General features: G+C 58.7%; 6 protein-coding genes across 6 annotated transcripts; 1 reads left to right on the forward strand and 5 right to left on the reverse strand.

Moving 5' to 3' along the window:
- Positions 1-723: 723 nt before the first annotated feature.
- On the reverse strand, positions 724-3,979 carry HRG_09572 (ABC transporter domain-containing protein; the record flags this gene model as incomplete). The annotated part of the gene is made up of 4 exons (XM_044868043.1): positions 724-1,171; positions 1,229-3,046; positions 3,095-3,435; positions 3,548-3,979. 4 exons carry the CDS (start codon positions 3,977-3,979, stop codon positions 724-726), a joined length of 3,039 nt encoding a protein of 1,012 aa, XP_044716624.1.
- Positions 3,980-13,157: 9,178 nt separating this feature from the next.
- Positions 13,158-13,817, forward strand: HRG_09573 (uncharacterized protein; the record flags this gene model as incomplete). The annotated part of the gene is made up of 2 exons (XM_044868044.1): positions 13,158-13,285; positions 13,481-13,817. 2 exons carry the CDS (start codon positions 13,158-13,160, stop codon positions 13,815-13,817), a joined length of 465 nt encoding a protein of 154 aa, XP_044716625.1.
- Positions 13,818-14,767: 950 nt separating this feature from the next.
- On the reverse strand, positions 14,768-17,509 carry HRG_09574 (ATPase family associated with various cellular activities (AAA) domain-containing protein; the record flags this gene model as incomplete). The annotated part of the gene is made up of 6 exons (XM_044868045.1): positions 14,768-15,360; positions 15,420-16,911; positions 16,964-17,213; positions 17,260-17,315; positions 17,366-17,393; positions 17,466-17,509. 6 exons carry the CDS (start codon positions 17,507-17,509, stop codon positions 14,768-14,770), a joined length of 2,463 nt encoding a protein of 820 aa, XP_044716626.1.
- Positions 17,510-18,509: 1,000 nt separating this feature from the next.
- On the reverse strand, positions 18,510-19,513 carry HRG_09575 (chromatin associated protein KTI12 domain-containing protein; the record flags this gene model as incomplete). The annotated part of the gene is made up of 2 exons (XM_044868046.1): positions 18,510-19,451; positions 19,508-19,513. The coding sequence occupies 2 exons, from the start codon at positions 19,511-19,513 to the stop codon at positions 18,510-18,512; spliced, it is 948 nt and encodes a 315-aa protein (XP_044716627.1).
- A 551-nt stretch (positions 19,514-20,064) lies between these two features.
- On the reverse strand, positions 20,065-21,474 carry HRG_09576 (uncharacterized protein; the record flags this gene model as incomplete). The annotated part of the gene is made up of 2 exons (XM_044868047.1): positions 20,065-21,174; positions 21,223-21,474. 2 exons carry the CDS (start codon positions 21,472-21,474, stop codon positions 20,065-20,067), a joined length of 1,362 nt encoding a protein of 453 aa, XP_044716628.1.
- Positions 21,475-22,109: 635 nt separating this feature from the next.
- On the reverse strand, positions 22,110-22,862 carry HRG_09577 (enoyl-(Acyl carrier protein) reductase domain-containing protein; the record flags this gene model as incomplete). The annotated part of the gene is made up of 1 exon (XM_044868048.1): positions 22,110-22,862. The coding sequence occupies one exon, from the start codon at positions 22,860-22,862 to the stop codon at positions 22,110-22,112; it is 753 nt and encodes a 250-aa protein (XP_044716629.1).
- Between the last annotated feature and the right edge of the window lie 1,579 nt (positions 22,863-24,441).

A 24,441-nucleotide genomic window follows, 5' to 3' on the forward strand; every position in this document is an offset into this window, starting at 1 on the left:
CCTCGAGGCCGACGGAAGAAGTTAAAGCTCAGGAAAGGAAAATCCGAGGGTGGGGATTAAAAAAGACATTACAGTGGGCTGCCAAACCCGTCAAACACGCATTAAATGAGCGATATGCAGTTCCTGTCCAATCGCGGCGTCCTAGTCCAGTCACCAGGAAGAGTTTCGATCCGTATTCGACTCTCAAGGGAAACCAGAACAGGGGCCGTCAAGTTGAACCAGGAGCATAGACCATGCAGCGTTCGCCTCCAGCCAGCACTGTCGAGGTGCAAATGGCTGAGATGTCTCCGTCGCTCACTCCTGGTTTGGTCTTCTGTCGTGTTCCAAACAAGATGTCGGTCCTAGAGAAGGCGATCGAGACCATCCATCCGACGCTCGACGATAATGAGGGTGAGATGCGCCCAAACGCCGTTCCGATGCTGTCTTCATGAGATCCATCGCCAAAGCCGTCTTGGACTTTGAAGGCGTTCTTTTGAGATGAAAAGAGACAAGGGAAAAGAGGGACTTGACCCGCCATCGGTCAGTCGAGAGGTGTAAGATGAAGCGAGTTACTAAAACGGCAAGCGATGGGGTCCTTGGATGCAGTCATTCCGAGACTTCACCAGCCATGGATGGCCGAGCTGCACGCCATAGCTCCATCGAGAGTGCACTCATCATCCGCCCCGCATGCGAGGCGCAGAGACTTGCAATGCTGCTCGACCATAGCAAAAAGAGCAGGCCACTCTATCGACGTACTCCGGAACGGTCGTCTGCACCGGCTGCTTCGGTGTTCGATCGCTGTTCGGCTAAGCGTTCGTCTTCGTGTGCAGACTCGACGTCCGAGGAAGCCGACGAGGGCGACGACGAAGAAGAGCAGTCTTCTTCTCCTTTGCTCTTTGCCGTGTCATTGTCCGACAGGGTGCCCGAGGACCCCAGGGTGTGGTAGTCGTCCGTGTGCTCTTCAGCCGTGCCGTTCTTGGCCCCCATGTTAGCCCGTTTCATTGCCTTTGTCGCTTTGATAGTAGCCTCTCTTGCTTTATCCAGGGCCCTCTCCGCCCGTATTTGCTTCTCCCACATGGAAGCGTAGCGTCCCCGGGCGTCGAGAAGCTCGTCGTGCGTGCCCTTTTCCACAACCTCCCCGGCGTGCAGGACGATGATCTGGTCCGCGTGTGTGATGGTGGACAGACGATGCCTAGAGTCGGCGTTAGCACAGCGCCTCCGCGAGCGCGCAAAGCGGGCTTCGACTTACGCAATGACGAGCAAGGTGCGCCCCTTGCCAATCTTCCACACGTTGTCTTGTATCTCCTGCTCGGTGTGTGTGTCCAGAGCCGACGTGGCCTCATCCAGCATGATGATTCGAGGGTCCTTGAGTATGGTGCGGGCAATCGCGACGCGCTGTTTCTCGCCGCCGCTGAGCCGCAAGCCCCTCTCCCCGACCTGAGTCTCGTACTTGTCCGGGAACGTCATGATCCGATCGTGGATGCTTGCCGCGGCGCACGCCTGGTACACTTCCTCGTCGGTGGCCTTGGGATTGGCGTACTTGAGGTTGTACATCAACGACTCGTTGAAGAGGCTCGTGTCCTGGGGAACAACGCCAATGTGGCTCCGCACAGAGCTGATGGTGAGATCCTTAACATTCTTGCCGTCAAGCTCGATGCTGCCCTCGTCGCAGTCATAGTAGCGAAACATGTGACGAAACAGCGTGGACTTGCCGCCGCCCGACTCGCCGACGAAGGCCGTCGTGGTGCCCGGCGCGCACTCGAAGCTGATGTTGCGCAGGGCCGGCTTGCGCCGATCGTAGGCGAAGCTGACGTTGTTCCACCGGATGCGGCCGCTGAACCCTTCGAGCGGAACCGCGTGAGGCGTATCGACCACCGTGGGCTGGATCTTGAAGAGTTCCAAGAGTCGCTCGCCCGAGATCATGGCCTGCTGGACAGTTCGATAAAATGTGCCGAAGAAGTTGAGCGGGCCCTGCAGCTGCGTCAAGTAGGACACCATCGTGAACCAGTCACCCGTCCTTCGCATGCCCACCGCGACCTGCCATCCACAGACGACAGCCACGACAATCCTGCCCAGGTTGAATACCAGAGTCTGGCAAATGTTCATCATGACCATGCCCATCTGTACCTTGGCCTCGGCCGACTGGAAGGCCGCCACCCTGTCTCGGTATCGGCTTGACTCGTATTCTTCCGCGTTGAAATACTTGACCGTCTCATAGCTGGAAATGGAATCATTCTTGACGGCCTCTTCTTCGCGGTCGGCGTTGGTCATCTCGCGCCTCTGATCTGCCCTCGTCGACGCCATTTTGATGGTCATGTACAGATACCAGCACGTGTCCACCAGATTGATCTCAGCGTACAGGGGCCCGTACTGGTAGTAAAAGACGGATATGGACAGGAACAGGTCAAATAGCATCGGGACGACTTGAAAGGTGACCTGCTCGAGGAACTGGTTGATGGCAGACCCCTTGTTGAGGGCCGAGAGGACCTCACCAGTGCGCTTCGACAGGTGGAAATCAAGGCTGAGCGAGTGGACGTGGTTAAAGGAAGCAGTCGTCAAGCCTCGATAGGAATACTGCGAAACGGGGATCCAAAGTAGAGACCTCAAGGATCCCAGCAGCCCAGACTGCCCCTGAAGAATCCAGAGTGCCCCGAGCAGGGCAAAGGCCTTGAGAGGAAATTTGTCCATTGTCAGGGATCCACCTTGCTGGACGTCCTTGATTGCGTCCTCGAGGCTGTTGACGACACGCCCAATTTGGTACGGGACTGCCACGTTGACCAGTCTCTGCAAGATGACCAGCCCGAAGCAAATCAGAGCATGCACCTGCAGAACCAGGGTATCCTTAGGCCACAGGTAAGGAAAGAACAGCGAGTATCCCCTGAGATACTCCCACCAGGTCCTCTGGGGGAGCTTGCTGGGACGGTAAAAGGCTGCCGGCTCGTCTCTACCGGGGGCGCCTTTGCCCGTCGGCTTGGGGTTGCTGGGGTTCGATGTCGATTGCCGGCGCCGGCGCTCCGTCTGGGCCGGAGCATGACCGTCGTGTGCTTGGCTGGTTTGCGATTCGTAGCTGAGGTGGCCGGACCCATTAAGCAGGGGCGTCGACTCGGAAGCGTGCCCGTCCTCGACGGGGTCGTGTGTGCGACGGACTTTGCAAACCCAGGCGACGAAAAAGAGCGAAATGAGCGCCAGGAGGTGCAGGGCTCTCACAAAGTACAGGATCAGGTCAATCCTCGTCCAGTAATCGACGCAGCGGCCTGCTTCCGGGGCATCTTGGATTCGAGTCGAGCGCGCAAAGTGGCAATTGGCGGCGGCGACAAACGTGGCCGTGCACAAAACAATCTCGCCTGCGAGCCCGAGAATCCACACTGCCAGATGGACAATGTTGGGACCTTTGCGCCAGTCGAAGAGCGAGAAGACGATGTAGAGGTAGAAGAAGGTGGATCCCGTGACATGAACCTAGATTACATCGGTGAGCACTGTTTGAGGACACGATGGCTCGACCACGAGGCAGAGAGGGCATCGAGACGACGCCACGGCCTGGATCTCGCATGAGTGGCTGAATACGTACCACAGTCCATTCCCCAGCCCAGGGGAGCCCTTCCTTTGACCACTTATACGGGTTCTCGTACCAAAAGGCATGGCGGAACATGGAGACGCTGCTGGCGATGTAGGTCAGGAAGACGACGCAGGCGAGGTATCGAAAGACGTTTTTCGCAGTTCGGCCGAAACGAGGCCCGATTTTACGCTCGCCATCGTCACGCTTCTTGCGCTTGGTTACGGGCAGGGGTTTTCCGCCGGGGCCCTTGACAACTGGTTGGGCATGATCCTCGGCCTTCTTGGCATTGTACACGCTGTACCAAGCCGCACCGGCGATAAAGGTGACGAGCAAGACCAGGGCGTACAGGTACTGAGTCTTGCGGAGTATCAGATCGACCGAGTCGGGGCGGCCATGGTCGGAGCCATGTCGTGGAAGGGGCGGTTTCTCGTCGACGGCCACCATGGCGGACTGCAAGACAGATGATGAGAGTCAGCGAGGAGAGTCAGAGACCAAGAGGTAGCGGACCGGGAAGCGGCGATGACGAAAAGACAGCGGAAGCAACGGCCAAGGGCGCGAGGGGGGCGCAGGGAGACGGGGAGTCGGGGGTGGCGGAGGGAAGCGGGACAAACTACAAAAGCCGGTGAAGCAGTTGCGTGAAACGACAGCATCACAGACGAATGCAGGAGGCGCCCATGATGAGTCGGCGGCAGTGAGGAAGACGAGGGAATCGATGACTGCGAGCACCTACAGAGAGACTGGTCTGGGCAGTCACCCGGAGTGAACCATTGCCCTGCTCGTGGCAACTGGCAGAGACGGGTGGTGGCGGCGCGCGGGCGGCGGAGGGAGGGCGGGAGCGAGAGAGCGAGAGAGATGCGCCCCGGGACGAGCTGTCGCAGAGGCAGCAGACGAGATGTGAGGATGCCAAGTTGGAGTTTAGGAACTCGGGCTGGAGTCCTGGGTCAACGTCGAGTCCGAGTAAAGGCCAGGCCTTTTTTTTTGGGTCGCAGGTCAGGTACCGGCCAGGTACCTCGACACCACACACCCCTCCCCCTTGTCCCCGGTCCAAGTACCTGCTGAAGTAGGCAGTAGTACCTGACAGTGCAGTGCGTCCACTGCCAGCACCCAGTTGCAAGGATCAGTACCAGCGGTACAGTACTAAGCTGCTGTCGTTGTGTGTGTGCAGCGCTGTTGCGGGTGGAGGGGCCTGCTTCTGGGCCGCTGGGCAATGAATGAATGGGTGCAAGTAGCTGCTAAGTAGGGAGAGAAGTACTGCTATAGTAGTAGTGCTGGCGGTCCAGTAATTGTCAGTACCGGCCGCTCTCCGGCAGCGAGAATTGAGAATGCAGCGGCGGCAGGGCACGGCTCTTGCGGCACTTGCACGGGGCAACGAGTGTTCAAGTAGGTGCTCCGTACCACTAATTAATTGCAGGCCTTCGGTTAGCGCAGGTGGCGGTGGTGGGAGGTGGGATGGGCGCGCCTCCTAGCGAGCAGCTGACTCGGCCCAGCGAGTGGCGACGACAGCGGCGGCACCCTTGGACGGAGTAGCAGAAGAGATGGGACGTACCGGGCAGCTGCTCGATGGCTACGCAGATACCCGATCAAGGGTGCCCGGCAAGGCCACGACACACTTGCACGACTGTACGAAGGATGTATCGATCTTGGACGCAGCAGTCGTGTTTGCTGCGTCTCAAAGTACCGCCCGCGAGGCTCACAGGCCAGACAGCAGATACGGGGGCCGAGTGGGTACGTAGGGGGAGATTTGCTGCTCGTCGACGGCAGTGGGGGATGTGTGTGGTGGTGTCGTTGCCGGCGCCGTGGCAGAGGGTGCTTCCTCGTGACAAAGAGGGAGTGTGCGTAGGCGGGTGTGTGTCTCTTGTCTTTTGCGTCGTGCGTGCGTGCGTGCGTGCGTACTCTTCTTTATTTTGTAGTGCGAACAAACGTACGGAGTAGTGCGCAGGTAGTGCGAGCAAGCGCGCGCGTGCCTGTGTCACGATTCACCGAGAAATAAAGCAGAGGCCTCGTGCCGGCGGCTGATGCGAGCGTGCACTGAGACAGCTACAGACAGACAAGGTCAACACGGCCGGCTTAGCGGGCACGAGGCGACGAAAACCATCTCATCTATAGATAGTGGAGAGATGGTGGTGGGGCGGAGACTCGCCGGGTTGCCACTTACGACCAACCTCCAAGGGAGACGAGGCACGACAAGGGATCGCGCCCGGCAAGACAGAGGCCGAGGCCAAAGATAGAGGCGGATAGGAAGTGGGCTCTAACGACGAACCGGAATCGTGGGGGGGGCGAATGAATGGTGGGAGGGGAGGAGCCGACTTCTAAATACTCCATCCCATCAACCACTGTGGCGTTTGGCTCTGGCCCGCCATGTAGGCCCAGCTTCGCCTTTGGACGAGACGCCGACCTTGCAAGTCCGATTTTCAGGTACAAGACAGCCCGCGATCGGCGACGACGACGACGAGCAGCATGCCAGACGTCTTGATGCTTGTCAACTTGTGCAGTTGCACGTCAAATCTGCGCCCCACTCACGTGCCCTCGCTACTTGCTTGCCAAGTAGCTGACAAACGGCGCCTCGGCATTGGCTACGAGTAGAGATCTGCGCCCCACTCACGGGCACTCGATACTGGCTTGCGAGGCAGCTGACAAACGGCGCCCCGGCATTGGCTACGAGGGCTGCTTTGTTGGCCAACCAGAAAGCAGAGAGGCCGTTTGATGCGGCGAGATTACTAACGTCGGCGTGTAATTGCCTGTTCTGTACAGTAAGAGCAAGAAAGGAGGGAGATGGGGTTGGCGAGCTGGCGGTTGGCAGCAAAGGCCGTCGTCACCTTCATTTGCATGCGCATGTGTAGGGCGGGTAAGGGGGCCCATCGGGTGGTGGTACATGGATCCTAGGTATCTACCTAGGTACCTAGGCACTGTCTGTTCTGTACGTACTCCGCACTCCGTACTCCGCACAACCTGCAAAGCCGCACTCCAGATGCAGGCCTACCCAGGTAATTAGGTAGCCCCGTCGATAGACCACGCCTGGGATTGCCCCGAAAAGGCATAACTAAGCCGGCCGCCGCCGGACCGTCGTCCGAGGCCGGGGTGCAAGTACACCAATGTTCCCTCCGCGCATGCCCGAGTACAGAGCAGCGCCTGCTGCTCCGCACAGCGACAAGAGACAGCATGCAAGGGTACCACGCCAAGTCGAGCGAGATCTCGAATCTCGTCCCCTGTGTTTGCTCACAGTTTGTACCACGGCGACCCAAGAGTCTGGGCCAACCCTGCAGCACGGTTGCCTCGGGGGCCACTCAACAGCCACAGTTGGTGCGTGTGCCGGGACCCCCGGCCAACCGGGAGGAGGGGGGGTGGTCGATGACTGTGGGCTGTGCAGGGGTTGCAGATGCCCCCCCACCAATGTCTGTACTCGGGACATGCTGTATGTACAAGCAACGAGACGAGATCGAGACCGACAACGTTCGGCATGGCAAACTGTCCAACAGACAAACTACCCGATCTCGTGCATACTTGTGTATCAAGCCCGTAGCGAGCGAGTGCATCAGGCTGTTGGCGCGTTTGCAGGTGCTCTGCAAGACGTGCATGTCAGTCAGGTTGGTCCGTATGCAGTTTAATAAGCGTGGGGTGGACGCCGGAATAGTGCATGTTGCATGTTGCATGTTGCATGTTGCGTCGTCCCAGGGGCATGGAGGGAGGACCTCCAACTCGCAAACTCATCGTCTCATTTGAATGGTGGCTCCCTGAGAGCTAGGCTCGTCATCGTGACGCCGGCAAGTTGCGGGACAGGCCACAATTGGGCCCGGCGACTTTCAACGACTACAGTACAGCAGGTGCAGCAGGTGCAGCCAGCAGGTGCAGCTTGGATGATGTTGGGGCGTGGCCAAAAGCACGGAGGAATCCAAGCACTCGGCACGTACTGAAGCGCTCCCTGCTCCAAGACACTTGGGACGAGTTGGAAGTTTCATGGCTGCTATTATTAGACACCGGCCGGCTTCCACGACACCTGCTGCGTAGTCAGTTGGAGACTGAAAAGTGTCCTCCGGGCATTTCAATGTACTGTACCCTGCCTGCCAAGACACGTCTCGTCGGTCCTGCTAGAGGCGCCTTCCATTGGACGTGGTCCGGTGGTGGTAGCTTTGCTTGATGGGCCATGCAGCAGTCCAGCAGTCCAGCAGTCCAGCAGTCTTCTGCATGCACCTTGTTCTTCCCCGGAAACGCCACAGCGAGAGAAGAGACAACATGGCCTTGAGCCTCGACAGTTTCCCGTGGTGCATTTCCTCCTCGCCGTCTCCAAAAGTAAAAATCAACGACCTGTCGACGGCATTTGTTGCTTTTGGTGCTACAGCGTCTGTTCTGTCTGTCGCCGGCAACAACCTGGAACCCTACCTGCCTGCCTTAGTTGTCAACACGCTCTGCCTCGTGAATAAGCTGACGATAGACCTCTCTTTTTGCCTAAGGAAGGTGCGCCCACGGGCCGTTATCCGGCAATCTGGCCATGCCAATTTACCAAGCACCAAGTACCCCGTGCTGTAACTACCCTGTGCTGTACCCCGTGCTGTACCCCGTGCTGTACCTCGTGCTGTACCTCGTGCAGCAATCCGACGACTCCCTCAGCAAGCACCGCCCCCCCAATCCTCCCCTCGTCGTCCTCGCCGCCAAATCCTCCCTCCTTCGCCGCCGTCTCTTCACCGCCTGTCAAAGTACAGCAGCCCCGGCCACACACACGCAGCACGCCCAAGGGCACCAAGTACAAGCACCACGGCATCAGCGCACCGTCGTCCGTCGAGCATTGCTAGCTCGGCATCGCTCCCGCACGTCGCCCTCACTTCTCACCTCCCTCTTCGCCCTCGCCGGCCCTACGCGGGTATTCGGCCGGGCGTTGCCGGCCAGGGCAGCCACAGGCTTGGAGCCCAAAGTTTGCAGTCGAGACGAGGCACGCTCATCCCCTTTCCCCGGTGGTTTTCGCACGACACAGCCCAGCTGTCTTACAGTCCTTATACGCTACGACTGGCCCCCGTGGCATTGGCAAAGGCGGATGCGAGACTCGCCCTTGAGGTATCGGAGAAACATCAGCATCGACGTCATGTCTGGCTGTGGCCCGGCGAAGCTCTCCCGGCATCCACGCTCCGCATGCTTTGCAGTCGATTGCTTGCCGTGGAACAAACATCGCCGGCCCCAGGGGCCTCATCTCCGAGACAAACCATGTCGGCGTGTCACCCTGTACGCCGCAGCATCGTGTATTGTAGCCGGGGCTTCAGGTGCCACAGCCAAAGACTGCCGGAGTTTCTGTACGACCTTCTGCAGCGTCCAGCAACCTGGATTTCGGATGACCGTTGGCGTCTCTGCTCGCTACCTACTTATCAGTGTCTCGGCCGGCAGGGGTCACCGTTACTCTGCAGGGGTCTTACAAATAATAACCTGGCAAAAAGCAACAGGCGCCCTTTTGTTCGATGCTGCAACACACCACGCAGACACAACTCCGTGCGAATTGCCTCGCTCAAAGGGAACCCGAGGGGCCCGACGCCGCCCGACGCCTTGCCTGGACAGCCAGTGCGCCGTCATGGGCGGCTCACCCTATCTGTTGAGGGATAATGTGCCAACAATGCGGATATCATTGTCCTTGGACCGCCCCGGTCCTGACGGCACTCCCTTCCGGATCCCGTTCCCCACCTTTGAACGCCTCACTTCCAGGTTTCGTGCCGCCCTCGGGCCTTTCTTCTTTGGCATACCTGGCTCTCGCGTCACCGGATGCGCGGCCGGGCAAGGCCTCGAGTAGTCCCCTCACGGCTATGCCCTTTCTGTGTAGCCGTGGCAGTCGACACCCTCCTTTCTTGCCACGGTCTCCAGGCGGCCTTCCTGTTCCTCATTGCTCAATCGCTCACCATGGCATCGAGCGGCAACGCTGCTGGTGGTCCATCGACGAGTTCCCACGCTGTCTGGCAGGCCAGGCTGGATCGCTCCAATTGGGTTTCCGGCGTGTTTCCTGCAGGTTGTAACAATAAGCCCACCGACTCCAGCCACGATTGCGGTCTCAGATCCCACGTGCTGCATGCCTGGATGCTTCAGCTCCTCACTAGGGCACTCCTTGCCTCCCCTCCTGCCTCTGTTGCGCCCTCTATGTCACCGCCCTGCACCTGCGTCGGTCGGTGACCATTGCGGGCGCCGCAAGCCGAGTCACGGCGATGCACGGAAGGCCAACAAGACATGCTGGCCCGTCCCAATCTACGCCTTTCAGCGTAATTGGTGACTTCTTGCTGGGCCAGGGCTCTCCGACTCCACCTTGCCAACATGCTGTGCAGTGCTGTGCAAGTGCGTGCAGCACATATGATTACTGCATGTATGTGTGTGAGCAAGGGGGCGGCAGCTATGCTATTTGAAGGCCATTGTCCTTCGTTGAATCGGCAGCTTGGCCCGTGGTTTTGCTGACAATGGACGGTTGCTCCTACCAGTTCAGTGCTCCTTGGGTGACAGGCTCACGCCGATGACACGCGGTGTAGCATAGCCCTTCTGGACAAGACGTCGAACCTGTTGACGTGATACGCGAGTGGTGCTCCGCTGGCTGAGTCCTTCCGAGCTGGCCTGTCTGTTCAGCCGGCGGCCCTCGGTCTTCAGCTCGGGCATCCCAAGTTGAAAGCCCATCGTACCATCTTGATCCGTTGTTAGCGGCCAAATAGTCAAGGTCAGTATCCAGGCGCCCTGCGTCGAGCCCCACTCGTGATGCTGGGACGCCTTCGCCGGCGGGAGCATCGGCTCCGGCAGTCAATAGAGGGCAATCCCACATCCAAGTGGCTGGTCGACTGCACGGTGGATGCTTCTTACCTGCTCAGCCCCGTGCTTCCGGGGACGAGCCGATGACAGACGCGCCCTCGCGGCTCGAGGCTGGCCCAAGCCGCACCGGCTGGAACAATGTGCTTACACGTCTTGTCCGGGCCTCGGAAACTTAGGAGCGAATGCATGTATAGAGGGCTCGCGGCGCCCGCGTGGCCTGACAATGGACGAGTCTACGGGCAGCTGCGTTTCGTCCAAGGGCTGCCGCCGAGTTACACGGCGATCTGGGAAATCTTGGCCAGGCCGGGAGCACACCGGCTGCAGCCACGATACTGTTCCCTTTGGGCGTCGTGCAAGTGAAGCCTCCCGGACTTGAGAGGCGCAGCCTTGCATGGCCCGAGGCCGACGTTTGAAAGCCCTTGGAAACACTGAGGCTCGGCACGCGACTTTGGACTGTTCGCTGACGCCTCAGGGGTGCAGTGCGAGGCCCATTGGGATCGCCCGCTGCCCCTCAGACGTGGGCTTGTCTGTTGGCCCGTCTCGCCAGTCGCAGCTGAATACCATCTGATGGCTGGCTCCCCAGGGCGAGTCGTCTCTTGTCTCTTATCTATGCGAAGCTCGTGAGTTGGAGTTGCGAGTTTGACCGGTGGACAGGACAATCATTCACCAGCCTCTTGTTCGTACGTTTCTCATGAGGCATCTGACTAGGATTGGCCCTGCACGCTCTCCCCCCCTTTCAAGCCCGATTTGGTACGGCTACATACATTGGGTCTCCCGCTCAGACAAGCTTCGGGGCTCCGGGGTTCGGGCCCGAGGAGATGGGTCCCATGTCCAGCTTGGAGGAGGCGACGAGAAGCGTGCATGGAGAGGCTGGCATAGACGTCACGCGCAGGAGCAGGTGGGCTGGCAGACAAATGATGGCGTCGGCGACGGCCACGTATCGTCCAGGATGAACTTGGGTAAGGCTGGCTCGTGGCATATGCGGACTGGCGCTCTCGGTGGTCGGGTAGAGACAGGCCAGCGCCGCCTTGCCAACTGAGGACGACGGCATACCAAATGTCCCTGGACGAGGCCCAAGGTGCACGTCATGGCCAGCAGCGGCGCCTCGGAGGTGCCACCTCACAAACCCAAATGAGTGTGTTGCTCCCATTGCGCGTGAGCACTCGCGTACAGCGGGTGGTGTTGCCGGCTGCAGAGTTCAAGCCCTCTTCAAGGACATCAAACTGCGACGAACGATAAGGGAGCAAGCGTCCTAGTCCGGGTATCCCACGACTCCCGGGTCCCTGCAGGGCGGCAAGGGCCTCTTTTATCCTGGAACAATTATTCTTTGTTGCTTCTTCTGTTGGAGGACGATAGTCCGTTATTCACACCAACAAGAGTCTAGATTCTCATATCGAGTACCTACGAAGACACGGACCTCGGGAGAGGATAAGCAAGATGCCAGTTTACTTGGCGCATGCCAGACCTAACAACCACCCCCTGTTGTATATCATGTGTATGCGTCCACCCCGCTCAGGCCTCGAAGGGGATTCGCAACCGAGCTCGGTGACGGTGCGGCTGCATGGCAGAGCGGTCAACATCACGACGCGGGGTGGAAGCAGGATGAGAAGGCGTGGAGCTGGGATCGACGTCGGGAGAAGTGCTTTTTCGGTTTGCTTTTTGTCGGTTCTGGCGCGTGCGTGTGTTTTGCCCGCGTCTTTCACCGCCCAGGAGGAGCTTACGTTGCTGAAAAAGTATCGTATGCATGGCAGTGTGCGCACGCTCCACGGGCCTAACAATGCTCAGAACAGTAAGGCATGTCGGTTGGGTGGCTCTCCGGGGGGGTTGCCAGGTCGAGGGCATCCTGGGGGCTGGACGTCGGGCTGCCGCGCGCCGTGGAAGCGACCACGAGTGACATGTCGGTGAGGAGGTCAGGATCATGCCAACGCATACACACATGCACAGGCTCGGGCGCGCGGTTGGGGCCGACGCCGGAGCTGGTGCGCGGCACGGCCCGGGGGCTCGGGATTTCGGCGACGGGAGCGCGCTGCGTTGGTGGATGGTGGTGCGTCGTCGTCGGCCGGGACGAGGCACGAGATGGAATCTCGATGGCGCTCCAGGGTAGGTGAGATTTACGTGACGTGCCCGACAGAAGCCGCCCAATCAGCGCTCTTTCCGATCCACGGCGCCCAACTTCAGGACACGCCCTCTCTCAGCCTTGCCGTCGCCCGCAGCCCCCGGGCGAATTCCAGCTGCCAACGTCAGCCTCGCCCTCGTCCCGACGTCTTCCCCAAGGGCAAGCTTCACAGAGTTGCATCCGTGCCGGGCATCCCCATCCTCCCCGGGCCGCAACTGGCTCCTCGGCATTGGCATCGCTCAGGGCTTCCCTTTCTCTTCACCCTTTCTCTCCCCTCCCTCCCCCTTCCTTGCCCTCCTCGTTGTCGTTTCCCCTTCTCTGGCCTTGTCGTTGCTGAAAGGCAAGTTTCGAATTGGTCGCTGGGGGTAAGTACTTTACTGGGGTGGCTTCTCTCTCGCCCTTTTCTTGTCTTTCTCTTCAATCAAGGGCGGGTGACGCGAAGCTCGGTCGAAGCAGCCAACAGCAAAGGACGAGACATGTGCTGACGAGATTCTTTCTTTCTTCTCGCAGCCTGCAATCAGTCGCGTCTCTCGACACCAAGTCTGCTTTGCGACGCTGCCGGACGGTCTCGCTAGCAAACAACGCCGGCGACGGGGCGCCTCGACTCTGACGAACGAACCCCCCCCTCCCACCGGCGGACAGGCTGTTGTTTCGCGGGCCTCTCCCTCCCCCGTTGACGACGACGAGGCTGAGCTGATTACGCGGCCGTTCTGGCCCCGCCCTCCTCGGCGCCAGAGCCTCGCCATCATGGCTCAGAAACCGTCGACGCCGGTCAAGGTGCCCGCGTCGGCTGCAAACTATACCCCTGCCACGCTCGACCCGGACATGCGGTCGCAGATCAATACGGTCCTGCTGCGTGACGGCCACATCACAAAGTGCGTCTTCTTTGCCATTGCGCCTCACTACCTTTTCCGCTTCTGCCCCCATCTCCCTTTGCTTCACTCGGCTCATGCCTGTCCCGCCATGTTGCGCTCCGCCGCTGCGCATCATCCCCCTTGAAGCCGGAGAGATGCAAGGCCACCTTTGTGTTCCTTGAACTGACTGATCTTTTCCTCTCTCCCCCATCCTAGAATCCACGAAGCGCTCCTTCACGCCCTCAACTCCGACTCCTCCAACTGGCCCACCACCATCCACTCCCACGCCCTCTCCCTCCTGCGCTCCGGCGAGGCCACCACCTACTCGGCCCTCCTCCGCCGCGTCCTCGACGACGTCCGCGCCGACTCTCCCTCCTCCTCCTCCAACAAGAACGGCGGCGGCGGCAGCAAGACGCCCAATGGCGACAGCAAGAAGCTTAACGGCGCCTCCGAGTCGCCCGGCCTCGCCCTGCCCGAGTCCGTCGTCGAGGAGGCCCTCCGCGTTACCAGGGAGAGCCTCGAGGCCGTCTGCGAGATTGGCGATGGCTCTTGAATCCGGCTGCCGCTGCCCGGTGGAATCACCCGGCTGTCGGCGCCCCGTCGGCACTCGGGAGGAGGCATGACGCCGTGTCGAAGGCCTCGAGTTTTGACTCCAGAAACGGGGATATATTTTCGATTCAAGGGGCTCCGGACGGGAGAGGGAATATGAAGCCTGGTGACGGAGCGAGGATAAGGCCAAGGGGCGAAGGAGAGGGGGGGAGAAACGTGTGGCACGACGCAACACGGGGGCGGTGTGGGAGCAGCCAGCCGCAGGATCTGGATCTGGGCTCGTCGGGGCATTTCACTCGTGAGCCGGGGGGCTCGCACGAGGCACTGGGAGCGAGACGCCGGGGTGCGGCTGCAGTCCACGTCTCGAGTGCCCCAGAACAACATGGACATGAACTACCAAAGCTTGTATAAAGTAATGACAATCAACCAATCACCCCCCATACCTACGCCTTGCGCAAAGGAAAGGGCCAAGCTGAAGGCTTCGTAAGATGTGCGCTCTCCAAATATGCCACGGGTGGAGAGAACGCTCTTCATGTCATGTCCATCACTCGTCCTACAACTGTTCACATGTCGCCATTCCTTTCAGTGCAGCAGTCAAATTGTGTCTATCAAGCCTCCAAGGATCACCTGTCCCCCCCCTCGCCTGGGCCCGGAACCGTCAATTACCAACAAGCTTGGTTTATCAGAGCCCCCCGACACGGTCCATCGACGGACAGCCGTGGCGTGCCGAGCGGCAGACGTCTGGCGTGTCGGGTTCTGCCCCAATCATTCTTCCTGCCGCCCAGTCTACCGTTTCTACCAACTCCCGAGTCCAAAGCATAGCAGACACAGCAAAGCGTTAGGGGTAAAGATGGATCCTTTCCACGAGCCGTGCGGCCAGCGATGCAGATGTACGAACGAAGGGACCTAGAATACATGGACCAGCAGCGTCGCGCCGTAGGGCTTGGCACTCGCCTAGTCGTAGAGATCATCGTCGTTGCCGGCATCACCAAACCCGTTACCGGCGCCGCCGCCAGATTGACCGTCGGCTCCGGCCTCGGGGAATTTAAAGAAGGCACCGGGGCCGGCGTTTTTCATCTGCTGGGCAAAAGCCTCGTAGCGACGAATCTCAACGTCCGTCACCGATTTGCGGGCCATCTGCATGGCCTCCTCGAAATGAGCCTTGGTCAGCTCGGGCACGGGGTCTTCGACGTCCTCGTCCATGGCCGTGTCGTCGCCAGCTGCCTCGCGGGCCTTGGTGCGTTCAATGTCGGACGTGATTGCCTCTTTGATGGCAATCTTGACGGCGCGCTGCGTGATGAAGCCAAGATCGGCACCAGAGAAGCCGTGCGTCTTGCTGGCAATGAAGCCCAGGTCAACGTCGGAAGCCACAGGCGTCTTGCGCAGCTGGGCCTTGAGAATGCCCAGGCGGCCGGGCTCGTCGGGCAGAGGCACGTAGATGAGCGAGTCCAGGCGACCAGGACGGCACAGGGCGGGGTCGAGCTGCTCGGGTCTGTTGGTGGCGCCGATGACGAAGACGTTCTTCTTTGAGGTCATGCCATCCATTTCTGAAACAGTCAGTCAGATGCCAGGAATCATGGGAGTAATCATGGGAGATCTTGCTTACCAGTCAGGAGCTGGTTGACGACACGGTCCGAAGCACCACCGGCATCGCCAACGGAACCGCCACGAGCCTTGGCAATGGAGTCGAGCTCGTCGAGGAAGACGACGCAAGGAGCAGCTGCGCGAGCCTTGTCGAAAATGTCGCGAATGTTGCTTTCCGACTCGCCGAACCACATGCTGAGCAGTTCCGGACCCTTGACCGAGATGAAGTTGGCGGCGCACTCGTTGGCGACGGCCTTGGCCAACATGGTTTTACCGGTACCAGGAGGACCATAAAACAGGACACCCCGCGAAGGGGAGAGGCCAAACTTGAGGAACATTTCGGGGTGATCGACGGGGTACTGGACGCTCTCTCTGAGGTCCTGCTTGACGCCCTCGAGGCCACCAATGTCCTCCCAGCGAACGTTGGGCACCTCGACAACGGCGACCTCGCGCAGGGCGGATGGGTTGGAAACGCCAAGGGCGAAGCGGAAGTTTTCCATGGTGACGCCCAGGGAGTCGAGGACCTCGGCGTCGATGGTGTCTTCGTCGAGGTCGATGAGGTCCATCTTCTCACGGATCTGCTGCATGGCAGCCTCGGAGCACAGAGCGGCAACATCGGAACCTACGTAGCCGTGGGTCTCGGCGGCAATCTGCTCCAGGTCCACGTCGTCACCAAGCTTCATGTTCTTGGTGTGGATCTGGAGAATCTCGAGTCTGCCGGTCGGGTCGGGGATGCCAATATCCACCTCACGGTCGAAACGGCCGAATCGTCGCAGGGCCGGGTCGATGGAGTTGGGCCGGTTCGTGGCGGCCATGACGACAACGTTGGAGCGGGCCTTCATCCCGTCCATGAGCGTCAGGAGCTGAGAGACGACACGCCTCTCGACCTCGCCGTTTGTCTTTTCTCGCTTGGGCGCGATGGAGTCGATCTCGTCGATGAAGATGATGGCGGGGGAGTTTTTCTCGGCCTCCTCAAACGCCTTGCGCAGATTCGACTCGGACTCACCAGCCATCTTGGACATGATTTCGGGGCCGTTGATGAGGAAGAAGAAGGCGCCTGTCTCGTTGGCAACAGCCCTGGCCATCAGGGTCTTGCCGGTACCGGGTGGGCCGTAAAGCAAGACGCCGCGGGGAGGCTTGATTCCAATGGACTTGAAGAGCTGGGGGTGGCGCAGAGGAAGCTCTACCATTTCACGGATCTGAGCCATCTGCTTGCGGCAGCCACCAATGTCGTCGTATCCGACCTCGTTCAGGTTGTTCTCCTCCTCGTCACGCTGGATGGGCTCACCCTCGCAGTGGATGACGGTGTCTTGGGCGACGATGCCGTACTCGGGGGGGTCGACGTCGACCACCTTGAACTCGACTTGCCGCATGCCACCACGGACGAGGAAGAGATCACCTTGGCGAACCGGCCGGTAAGCCTCGAGGAAGTAGGGGGAGAGGAAGACGTCAAACAGGGAGCCAGTGAGGCCCTCGATGGTGTCGGCAATGGGCAGAACGGCGATTCTCTTGGCCTGTGCAGCGTCAGTACCATGCTTGTGCAGAATCGGGAGAGTAGAAACTCACGTATTTAATGTCTGGGCAGGGGTGGATGGTGATCATATCGCCGTGCTTGACGCGGAGGTTGTGGCGAACGACGCGGTTGATCCTGGCGCTACCGTCGTCGAGGCTCTCGTCGGCGAGGACGATGAGAACCGTGTCCTTTCTCTTCTTGCCGCGGACGAGGACGGTGTCGCCTCGGAAGAGCTGGAGGTTGTCCATGGTGGCCTCTGACAGGGCGATGATGCTGTTGTCATCGTTGACGGCATCGGTAACCCTGGGGGCGATTAGAAGAGGACTCGTCGAGGCGGAATTTAACCTACATGAGCTGGTTGGGCTTCTTCTTCTTCTTGAGAATCGCGGTCGCGGTGTCGTCCTCCTGGGCGATTGTTAGCGGCGAAGCACAAGGCGTCGGGTCGGGAAACGAACATTCTTGATCTCTGCACCAGAGGGGTCGCTGTGGCCAGGTCAGCATCTCTCCGACTGCAATGAAGCAGCGTCGCGTGGGCGGGGAGCACCCGAAACGTACGTCAAGTTGACCTTGGTCTTGTGGTCATCGGGCTGGGGAGCCATCTCGTCGTGGGCTGCTTTGGCGAGCTGCTATTCGGGTCCAAAGGTTGCAAACGTGGCCGATAAACAGCGGGTAAAAAAGGGCAGCTCGAGAGAGGCGCTGGCTGCGATTCCTCTGGGGGGAAAACGGAAGCCAGCCGAGATAAAGAGGGAGAGGGAGAGCGGCAAGGTTTTTGTGCGGCGCTGGGAAGGGGGGATGGAGATGGGATGGGGAGAAGAAGTTGAGCTTGATGCGTCGTGACTGACGAGGCCGGTGATGAGTTGAGGACGGCGGAGGTGCCGACTGGACCAATGAATGATACTACCAGCTGGGCCGGGCGGAGCGGAACATGTATGATGCAGCTGCTGGAGAGCTCCGGTGGTCCCCGCAAGCAGCCACTGGGCGGCCACCTGGGGCCTGGGGGCGCCAAAACCAGCGCTGGAAGCTTCTTTGGCTTTCCACTATGGCTGACGCGATCACTGGCAAACTTACATAATGTTCTGGCACTGTCTCTCCGTTACGGAGTACAGCGAGCAGGCAGCCATCAGACGCGCACTCTGTCTGGCCCACCTGCATTAGCAGAATGGCGAGCCCCACTCTTACAGGCGTTGTACATGTTGTAACTGTCCAGGCAACGCGGTAAACGTCAAGTATGTACATACTGTACCTAATAAGGTAATCACTGCAGCTTTGTTGTGTCCTTGTTCTGTACCCTACTGTAATTATCCTTTGTTCGTGTCTTGCTTCGTTTGTGCGTGCCGTGCTGACTAGCTCCAGCGTAGCTCCAGCGTAGCTCCAGTGTTGTGAGCATCCGAGTCTGATGCATGGTGGCTTTGTGTCCTGGCAAGAAGCACCTCCTTGTACGGAGTACGTGCCTTCGTGACAATACAATAGTTCAAGCCTTTGGATCCCGGTGGCATGTAATCCTTCATCGCCTGCCCGAGCTGCAAGACCAGGTCTTCCGAGTACTGGGAGTTACCCGTAGCACTTCTTCTCCCTCGTGTCAACGCAGCATCTCTGGCGCTACTCGTCCTTTTCAAACGCATCGTTGAGATAGCGCACAAACATCTCCCGCAGCCCGTCCGAGGTCATGTTGCCCACAGACTCCAGCCCGATGCCCCCCCTGTTGAGCCCGACAAAGGCCCGCCTGAGCCTCTGCAGCTGCGGCAGGCCCAGCGTCTTGCCCGGCGGCAGCTCGACGACCAGCTCCTCCTGGCCCCCGCTCCGCGGCACCTTGACCTCGGCGGTGTCGGCGGCGTCGGCCTGGTGACGGAGGATGCGCCTGACAATGTCCTGCGTCTCGCGGTCGAGGACGTACAGGTAGTCGCCGCCGGCGTCGCGGCCGCGCGGGGCCGTGGCCTGGTTGGGGCGCACGGCTGGTCGCCCGTCGCCGGCGAGGGCCTCCCACAGGGCGTCAAAGGTCTTGCGCGTCTGCGCCGCGTCGTCGTCCCAGATGAGGGTGAAGAGGGGGCTGTCCCAGCGGGCCATGGGGTTGGGCTCCTCGTAGCGGAAGACGAGATTGTCCCAGTTGGCGGGCTCGTAGGCTTCGTCGGGGCAGTCGCGCAGGCGCTCCTGGTTGACGCGGCGGGCGGTCTCGGGAGAGCAGCCAATCTGCAGGATGCAGCTCGGGGTGCGCACCGCCTTGGCCTCGCAGTGCAGCTGGTAGCGCCAGCCCTTGATGTAGTTGGGCCCGTCGAGGATGACAAAGTCGCGGTCCGACAGCACGCGCTTCACGGCGCCATAGACGGCGGCGCGGGCGTCCTTTTCCGACGCATTGGCCGAGCGCGTGTGGGCGGGCACCTTGTCGGGCGAGAGGTCGTAGACGGCCCGCGAGATGGAGAGGGAGTCGTCCGAGACGAGGTGCAGGCGCTGCTTGGCGTCGTCGATGCGCGCGGCGAGGTAGTCGTGCAGCTGCTTGGCGCGCGTCGTCTTGCCCGACGTGGGGAGGCCGGTGACGACGATCAACTAGACGCGTCAGTGAGCAGCTGGCGACCAGAGCCGTGGGACGAGGGAGACGGTACCGGCATTGCGACCGGCGCGGCGAGGACGAGATGCCGTGGTGGAAGTAAGGGCCCATTTTTGGGCGCCCCGCGAAGAGAGATGAAGAGAGAGTGGGTGATGGGTGGTGGGTGATGGGTGGTGGGTGGTGTGCCTGTGGGCGGTGTGCCTCGGTGGATGTGCCCACCTGGCGGGCGACGCAATAATCTCACTACACATGTCGCAATGCTCGGCATAAGACAGACGGAGTCTCGAACAAGACAAAGGTATTAGGCTATCACTATCAGCCAAACAAAAACAAGCTCGACATCCATCCATCCATCCATCTAGTCGCACCGACGAGTCCCACCTCCTACCGGTGTCGACGGCCTTTGTTGGCTTCGTCGCTCGCTCCCAACGCCCGTCCCGACTGGGGGCTGCGTTCGGTTCCGAGGCTTGGACGAATGACTCCTCCTGGAACCGTCCGACGGACTGAGCGATTGCCTGGAACCCTTATAGCGCATCTGCTGGGTGTCCGGGGACGTGATCCCGGCTGGACGCAAGGCTCATTGACGGGTCATCCATCGCCGTCCACGACGGCCTATTCCTGGCTCGGGTTCTGCGAATCGTCCTCGGTGACCGGCTCAGCGTCTCCTTGAGAAGCCTGGTCGCTACCGTCGGCAATGTGTTGCTGGAGCGCGTCATGGGAATTTTGCCAGGCACTGTCGTCGGGGCGATGAGGAAATCCGTGCGCTTGGTGAGAGGCTGATATCTCTTGGCGCTCCTCTCCAACCATTGCCGTCGCCCGAGCTGCTCTAGCGTTTGCAGACTGGATGAAGCCATCCCGATGTCGTTTAGCCAAGTCTCTAGCGTTCCTAAATACGGCGGCTCCTTGGACAAAGGTCTCACGGGTATCCGCCATACTAAATGACCTTAGTTGAGCCATGCGGTACTCTGGATATCCCCCGGCTGTAGTCGGCTCCACGACATGGTGCGCGAAGAGTTGAAGAATGCTGATGCCGGCATGGTAAATCGCGCTGTAGGCGTAGGCCTTTCCGTCGTATGTCGGCTCAGTCTCTCCGTAATTTTGCAGGGCGTGCATGGCCCTGGCTCCGTGTGCTCCATCGTAACACGCTTGCTTCCGGGCCACGTCTGCCCTCCCAGTCAGAGGCTTGACCTCGAGGAAGAAGTTTGGTACAACGGGAACGAGCGCATGCTTTGTCGGCCGAATCAGGTTATTCAGATCCTCTCTAACTCTCGTGTCGATATCACCAGGTCGAGCTCCGTCGAAGAAGTCGGGTACTGCTTTGGCAGTGTCTTCGTCCGTTAGTGACTCGAGGTTGGTGAATGGGAGGTTGCTCTCGTTCGGAATGTCGGCGTTGCCGGTAATGATTGGGATTACGTTGCGTATGATGGTGCTTTCCGACGTCGCATTGTCCTTGCGTTGAAAGTCGACAAAGTCGGACTCTGTAAACCGTGACAGTGAAAGCGATGGTCGATGATTCGTGAGCAGCAGGAGAGTTTCTTCTAGATTGGCTGGTTTGAGGGGTGAACGGCCATCGGAGAAGTCGTAGAATGGGGTGTAGATGTTGTGGTCGGCGAGATGCTGTTCGAAATCAGCGTCGTATAGCGATGTCCTTCTGGCCCGGGGGGGACCGCTCGTCGGCTGGGTCCATTGCCACAAGCTCATGGCGGCTTCCGGTTCAGGATACTGTTACGCAGTTAGTCGCTGGCCGCCGCAACGAGCTGTCCGTCCTACCCCTCGAAGATGGCAAAAATCTGGGCCGCCGTGTCTCGCGAGACGAGCGAGGTTTATAGGGCGCACCTCGGGCGTTGTCAATTCTGGACGAGGACGCGTGCTGTTCCGACGGTCGAGTTCTCTCAAGGCACGCCGTGTGAGCCAAATCTTGGACAAGTTATCCCAGAATGCAGGCGAGAAGTTGCCCTGGCGTGCTCTTTTTGCGGGAGGAGAGTCTGCGCACTGGCGCCTTCGAGTCTGCGGCCTCGCCATGGTGAATGGGTGAGATGAAAGTCGGTTTGGGGCTGGCGTTTGCTGTTGCGTTTGAGCTGCGCAAAGAGGATTGGGGTCTTCTCTGCGGCCTCAAAGATGCAACATGGACGAGCGCGTCTATAAGCCATGCCTACCTTTATAGCCGCTCGTTTGCGCCGCTCGTTTGCAGCGCTCTTTTGCAGCGCTCTTTGTAGTGCTCTTTGTAGTGGCCTTTGTAAAATAGTGACCTCTCACTTGTATGGTGGCATTTTGCCTTCCTTCTAGTGGTCCTTGCCGTTTGGTTGTTTTGGCTTCGAGCTTTGGCACCAATATCGCACAAAAATAGCTCTATGTTCGTACCTAGGTAGCTAACTAATACGTGCTAAACCCGAGCTTCTACTTGGTAACTAGCAACAACTCCATTCAAAGTCTGCCATGCCAAATCACGGGCTCATTCGGGCTGAATATGCAGTGAGGGACTGTGTTGCCGTTTCTTGCCCACTGCACCAACGCGTGGAATCCCTGTAGGAACTTGTCTACGGCAAGCATTTTATTGCTCTATGAGTGAATGGCAAGCATAGCATCGCCAACGGAAACTCGGCTGACTATTCTGCTCGAGACTTTGTCTCCTCGGCACAAGCACCATCTTGAGATAACTAACAACAGAAACCCCCATCAACAAGGACGACAGAGCCTGACTGGAAACTGGCCTCATCACTGAGCAAGAATGCAATGGTACGTGCCATCTCTTCGGGTTCAGCCCATCGTCCCAGCGCTGTAGCGTCGATCTGAGGCTGGACAACTGGCCTCAATTTTGCCACGTCGAGTATTGGAGTGCGGGTTATTCCTGGGCACACCGAGTTCACCCTGACGCCCACCGGACCGTATTCCTTGGCCGCGCACTTGGTCAACGCATTCACACCACTCTTGGCAGCCGAGTAAAGGCTATAGCCAGGCACACTCCTACAGATGACGGCGGAGCTGACATTGACGATGCTGGCGCCCCTGCCCATGCTTTTGAGTTCGGCTCGCATGCAGTTGAAAACACCTCTCAGGTTCAAGCCAATGCTGAAGTCGAAGTCGTCGTCCGACTTCTCCGCCAAAAGGCCACCGGCATCAGGCGCGCCGGCCACGTTTGCTGCGCCATCAAGTTTGCCATATTGCGCGACAATACCAGCAATCCACGCATCAACTTGGTCGGGAATTCTAACGTCAACTGTGGCGGTTGAAAAGCTCTGTGACTCGCTGACTGAGGTGGCCTGCAGATCATGTTCTAGCTTTTTCAGGCCCGTCTCGTTTACGTCCGATATACAGACGGTAGCCCCGCGAGACCAAAGCAGCTTGACTGTGGCAAGGCCTATTCCCGAGGCGCCACCTGTTACTGCAAAGCATTTTCCCGAGTACGCCATTTTCGATATTTCGATGGCGGCTTTGACACGAGCGCTTTGGCAACGATTGAATAACTATTGTACTTTATGAGCGGCTGAAACGAGGGGGAATACTGCCTATTTATAAGTCGGTTTCCACTGAGATTTCCTACCAGGTTGGGAAAAGAATTGTAAGACAGAGTACGGAGTAATCCAGAGAGAATTGGTTTTACGTGCCCTACGGCTACGCATGAAAGGTGGCCTGGGCCAGTGGTTCGCGGCATAGCGAGTTAGCGACCATCCATCTTCGTGTGTGGCCAAGTTCCACTTATTCGGCAACCAGTTGGGAAACAGGCGGGGCGAAGTTGTAGCACATACAGCTCCAAGCTGTTCTATAGTATGACACAACTTCCACCGGTTACTAAATCGCAATCCTGCAGTTTTAGAATGCCTGTGAACCTCCTGCCACATACCTCTGGACGATTGTGGTCTAGGTCCTGGGGTGCGTAACAGTCGCGTCGATCGGCGCGGCGATAGAGAGCTAAGCTCGGGGTACGACGGGAGCTGTTGGCGGGAATCCAGATGCACTAACAAAAAGGGATGGACTTATTAGAGGATATAAAGAGTCATGCCTGTTAAGAGCCATGCCGGTGTTGCAAACACCAGGAATTCAGGCATTAGATCGAGACAGTTTTCTTCGGCTCGGAACCGAACATCAGACATTTCTAGCACAGGCTGAGCGACTCTTGCATAGTGCCTCCGACTTCTGTCACGGCGTAGAAGAACATGCATGATTTTTAATCGGCGGCTGGATACTACGTAGGAATCTCTCTGCTTTTCGTTGCTAGGGTTCGGCGCCGAGTCACACATCTTGATGCAAGCGATTAATCGATCGGACAAAGGGAACGAACTCAACAAAGAGCCCGCTAATCAGCCCGAGACGGAGGCGGGGAGGTGTTTGAACTAGGCGTTTTCGTTTGCCGTTGGGACCTATCAGGTCGTCCTTCGAAACTAGGGAGGCAAAAACACTCTCAAGTTATATCCACTTAACACTAGTTTCTATGCGCGATATATCGCACTTTCTGGCTGCCATAACGCAATTAGAGGGTTAATATTCATATAAGCTAACCACTATTGTTCTTAATTACCTACGTAAGACGACTAAGAAGCATGGGACCTTTGTAGATGAATTTCCGGGGACTGTAGAAGGGAGGAGAGCTCGATCTACTACTCGGAGACTATACTCTATGAGGGCTAGTACTTGCTAAAATGTTCTTCATGGAGGGTTAGTTTAATAACCAAGCGATTAGCGAGGACCGCTGTCAACGACGGTTGAATGAAGGGGATAAATGCTCCAGATCTAGCATAGAACTAACGATGTGAGTAGTGGCTAACGTAGAACCGCGACTCTGGCTAGCTTGGCGCGGTGAACAAATATAATATTGCTCTAGAAGGGCTGCCAGTCGATGATAGAGACGAAGAGGCTTAGTTAAAAAATGCGCCGCATTTACGAGCGGGCTGCTCTAAGTAGTAGGGCAGACTAGAGAGGCACGAAAGCCTTCTAAAACGACGCAATATATTAATTCTATTGGTCGATAGGGGCGGGCTCTAGATTTAGGGA

This window comes from Hirsutella rhossiliensis, assembly GCF_020360975.1.
Source record: "Hirsutella rhossiliensis strain HR02 chromosome Unknown scaffold00013, whole genome shotgun sequence".
Taxonomy (NCBI): Eukaryota; Fungi; Ascomycota; class Sordariomycetes; order Hypocreales; family Ophiocordycipitaceae; genus Hirsutella; species Hirsutella rhossiliensis.